This window comes from Protobothrops mucrosquamatus, unplaced genomic scaffold (genome assembly GCF_001527695.2).
Source record: "Protobothrops mucrosquamatus isolate PMUCROS unplaced genomic scaffold, P.Mucros_1.0 scaffold7350, whole genome shotgun sequence".
Taxonomy (NCBI): domain Eukaryota; kingdom Metazoa; phylum Chordata; class Lepidosauria; order Squamata; family Viperidae; genus Protobothrops; species Protobothrops mucrosquamatus.
Genome location: NW_015393152.1, coordinates 1 through 4,330, shown reverse-complemented (window position 1 = coordinate 4,330; position 4,330 = coordinate 1). Strand labels below are relative to the sequence as shown.

At 48.7% G+C, this 4,330-nt stretch overlaps 1 protein-coding gene across 1 annotated transcript in view; it reads left to right on the top strand.

Annotated features, from left to right (window-relative positions):
• The window catches only part of NR6A1 (nuclear receptor subfamily 6 group A member 1), a gene marked incomplete at its 3' end in the record, with an annotated part of 27,896 nt that extends 25,153 nt beyond the window's left edge, over positions 1-2,743 (top strand). The window contains exons 7-8 of the mRNA XM_015829850.1: positions 1,338-1,459; positions 2,591-2,743. Coding sequence (XP_015685336.1) covers positions 1,338-1,459; positions 2,591-2,743 — 275 coding nt within the window. The remainder of the gene's footprint in view (positions 1-1,337; positions 1,460-2,590) is intronic.
• Between the last annotated feature and the right edge of the window lie 1,587 nt (positions 2,744-4,330).

Genomic DNA, 4,330 nt, shown 5'->3' with positions numbered 1-4,330 from the left:
CTTCCCACCCACCCCCCCCAGCTGCAAATGCAGAGCAAAATTTATAGCATCTGGGATTCTCATCCGTTCCTCTTATCAGGAGCTGAAAAGGCCAGCGTGTTGCAGATTGGCTCTCTGGGGAATGCAGGGGGGGGGACCTCGGGTGGGTCTCTGAGGAGCAGAAATTGGGGGGGGGGGAGAGGAAGCAGACATCTCCCGAAGCAGAAGAGTGGAGCAGAGACCCCTTCCCCCCCCTCCTGTGGTGCTTTTCCTGAAGCCAATGATCCGATTATTCAGAACAGCAGAATAAACAAGAGTTGGGAGGGACCTTAGAGGTCTTCTAGTCCGCGCTAGGAGACCCTACTACATCCTTTCAGATAAGTGGCTGTCCAGTGGCTTCTTGAAAATCTCCAGTGATGGAGCACCCACAACTTCTGAAGGCAAGCCACTCTCCTGGTTCAGCCAATCCATCAGAATAGAGGCTGGAGGGGACCTGGGAGGTCTTCTAGTCCAGCCCCTTGCTCAAGCAGGAGTCTTATCCAATCAAAATAGAACTGGAAGGGACCTTGGAGGTCTTCTAGTCCAGCCCCCTGCTCAAGCAGGAGACCCTATGCCATTTCAGTTAGGTGGCTGTCCGGTCTCTGCTTAAAAAACTCCAGTGATGGAGCACCTACAACTTCTGGAGGCAACTTCCGTTCCACTGGTTAATTAATAGAATAACAGTTAATTAATAGAATAATAATAATAATAATAATAATAATAATAATAATAATAGAATAACATTAATAGAATTAACAGAATAGAATTAATAGAATAACAGAGTTGGAAGAGACCTTGGAGGTCTTCTAGTCCAGCCCCCTGCTCAGGCAGGAAACCCTGTACCATTTCAGACAAATGGCTGTCCAATCTCTTCTTAAAAACTTACAGTGCTGGAGCATCCACAATTTCTGGTGGCAAGTCGTTCCATTGATTAATTGTTCTCACTGTCAGGAAGTTTCCCCTTAGTTCTAGGTTGCTTCTCTCCTTGGTTAGTTTCCATCCATCGCTTCTTGTCCTGCCTTCTGGGGTTTTGGAGAAGAGCTTGACTCTCTCTTCTTTGGGGCAGCCCCTCAGATACTGGAAGACTGCTCTCATGTCTCCCCTGATCCTTCTCTTCATTAAAGCCACCTCAAATGGCTTCCCTCCCCCTTCAGAATCCCTGGCCTGAAACTGGCGCCATCTTCTGACACCGTTCTGATTGCCCTGAGCGTCTCTCCTGCTGCTGGGTCTTCTCCTGCTGGGCTGTCCTCCGTTGGTTCCTCAAGACGGGAGCTTGGGGAATCGAGTCCCTCAGACCTTCTTTTCTCCCCTTCCCGAAGGTTCAGCGAAGAAGGGATGGAAGTTATGGAACGCCTGATCTACCTGTATCGCAAGTTCAGCCAGTTGAAAGTCAGCAACGAGGAGTACGCCTGCATGAAGGCCATCAATTTCCTCAACCAAGGTAAGCGGCCGGGAGGATGGGCTTCCATCCTGGCCCGAAGCTCTGATGGCCCTGTTCTTCTGGTGGTCTCATGGGGGTTGGAGGAGAAGACCACAACCCACATGGCCCCATGGCCAGCTCTGATGGCCCTGTTCATCTGGTGGTCTCATGGGGGTTGGAGGAGAAGACCACAAACCCCATGGCCCCATGGCCAGCTCTGATGGCCCTGTTCATCTGGTGGTCTCATGGGGGTTGGAGGAGAAGACCACAAGCCCCATGGCCAGCTCTGATGGCCCTGTTCTTCTTGTGGTATCATGGGAGTTGGAGGAGAAGACCACAAACTCCATGGCCCCATGGCCAGCTCTGATGGCCCTGTTCTTCTGGTGGTCTCGTGGGGGTTGGAGGAGAAGACCACAAACCCCATGGCCAGCTCTGATGGCCCTGTTCATCTGGTGGTCTCATGGGGGTTGGAGGAGAAGACCACAAACCCCATGGCCCCATGGCCAGCTCTGATGGCCCTGTTCTTCTGGTGGTTTCATTGGTCCCAAGGGCAACCTGGGACCCTCCAGAGGTTGCCAATCACATCTCCCAACAGCCTCATTCCCGGTGGCCCAGTGACAAAAAAAAATAAAAATAAACCTGGGAGTTCTCTTGGGCAACTTCTAGAAGGTCTCCCAAGCTTCCACCTTGGGCTGACCCAGAAGGCCGAAGGAAATGGGATCAAGGAAAAAGAGCCCACCAGAAATGGAACCAGGGACACACACACCCCAACTTCATTGCCACCTGGGCCAAGGAAGGTATACTACAAGACGTGCTGCGTGCGGCAGGCCAAAATACACCATTGGGATGACCTGTTGGGTGCGGCCCAACGCCCGTCTTTGCCCATGGGATGTGGGTGCGGCACGTCTCGCTTCCCTGCTGGTGAGGCTGCTTGCTTGGAGATGGAAGCAGAAGCTTTGAGAGTCTGGATGTTGATTTACAGTCCACGTTGGGTCATCTTAAAGACAGTTCTTCAGTTCTCCTTTCTCTCTTCACACGCGGCACAATTGTCCTTTTGCCAAAATGAGAGAGCCAATGGGTTGCATTATATTTGAGAAGCAGGCGTCTCCTCCTCCTCCTCCTCCTCTTCCTCACGTGCTGTCTTCCATCCAGATATCCGGGGCCTGGCCAACGCCTCCCAGCTGGAGCAGTTGAACAAGCGATACTGGTACGTCTGCCAGGACTTCATGGAGTTCAAATACCCGCACCAGCCAAACCGGTTTCCGGACCTGATGATGTGTCTACCGGAGATCCGGTACATCGCAGGTAAGCAAGTCATCTCAGGAGGTCCTCCTCGGGCTGACTTCTGGAAGCTGGGAGTCTCCCAAGCTGTGTTTCTCCACCTTGCCACCTCTACGATGGGTGGACATCAACTCCCAGACGGCCGGGGAATGCTGGGAGTTGAAGTCCACCCATCTTAGTGTTGCCCAGGTTGAGAAACATCACTGCCAGGGCTCAAAGGTCTTCCCAAGCACCCGGTTGATCTTCTAGGGTGAGGCCCCGGAGTAGCTCAAGAATGTTGGGGCTTGTTTTCATCCAGAGCTTCTGGAGACCAACAACCCACAAGTCCTAAACCAAGCAAGGGCACCATTGTTGCTCCTTCAACTTGCCCTCCAATTCTCCAGGCTAGGAGGAGGACGTTTCTATTCCCTTCTCCACATCAAGCCATCTTCCTGGTTGTCCAAAGAGCCGTGGTGGTGCGGTGCAGCCTCATTCTGCCCACTGCCAGGAGTTCAATCCTCACTGGCTCAGGTTGACTCAGCCTTCCGTCCTTCTGAGGTCGGTAAAATGAGGACCAAGATTGTTGGGGGCTAATATGCTGTGTAAACCGCTTAGAGAGGGCTGTAAAGCACTGTGAAGCGGTGTATAAGTGATGGTTCTATCTATCTATCTATCTATCTATCTATCTATCTATCTATCTATCTATCTATCTATCTATCTATCTATCTATCTATCTATCTATGCACTGTGAAGCGGTGTATAAGTGCTGGTTCTATCTATCTATCTATCTATCTATCTATCTATCTATCTATCTATCTATCTATCTATCTATGCACTGTGAAGCGGTGTATAAGTGCTGGTTCTATCTATCTATCTATCTATCTATCTATCTATCTATCTATCTATCTATCTATCTATCTATCTATCTATCTATCTATCTATGCACTGTGAAGCAGTGTATAAGTCTAAGTGCTGGTTCTATCTCTCTCTCATATCTATCTGTCTATCTGTCATATCTATCTATCTCTCTATATTATATCTGTCTATCTCTATATCTCTATGTCTATCATATCTGTCTATCTCTGTCTATCATATCTGTGTCTATCTCTGTCTATCATATTTGTCTATCTATATCTAAGCACTGTGAAGCGGTGTATAAGTCTAAGTGCTGGTTCTATCTATCTATATCTCTCTCATATCTATCTGTCTGTCTATCTCTGTCATATCTATCTATCTCTCTATATTATATCTATCTATATCTCTATCATATCTGTCTGTCTATCATATCTGTCTATCTCTTATCTATCATATTTGTCTGTCTGTCTGTCTGTCTGTCTGTCTGTCTGTCTGTCTATCTATCTATCTATCTATCTATCTATCTATCTATCTATCTATCTATCTATCTATCTATCTATCTATCTATCTATCTATCTATCTGCCATGGTAACGCAGTGATTAGAATGCAGTATTACAGGCTAATTCTGCCGACTGCCAGGAGTTCGATCCTGACCAGCTCAAGGTTGACTCAGCCTTCCATCCTTCCGAGGTCGGTAAAATGAGGACCCAGCTTGTTGGGGGCCAATATGCTGACTCTGTAAACCGCTCAGAGAGAGCTGCGAAGCCGTCTATAAG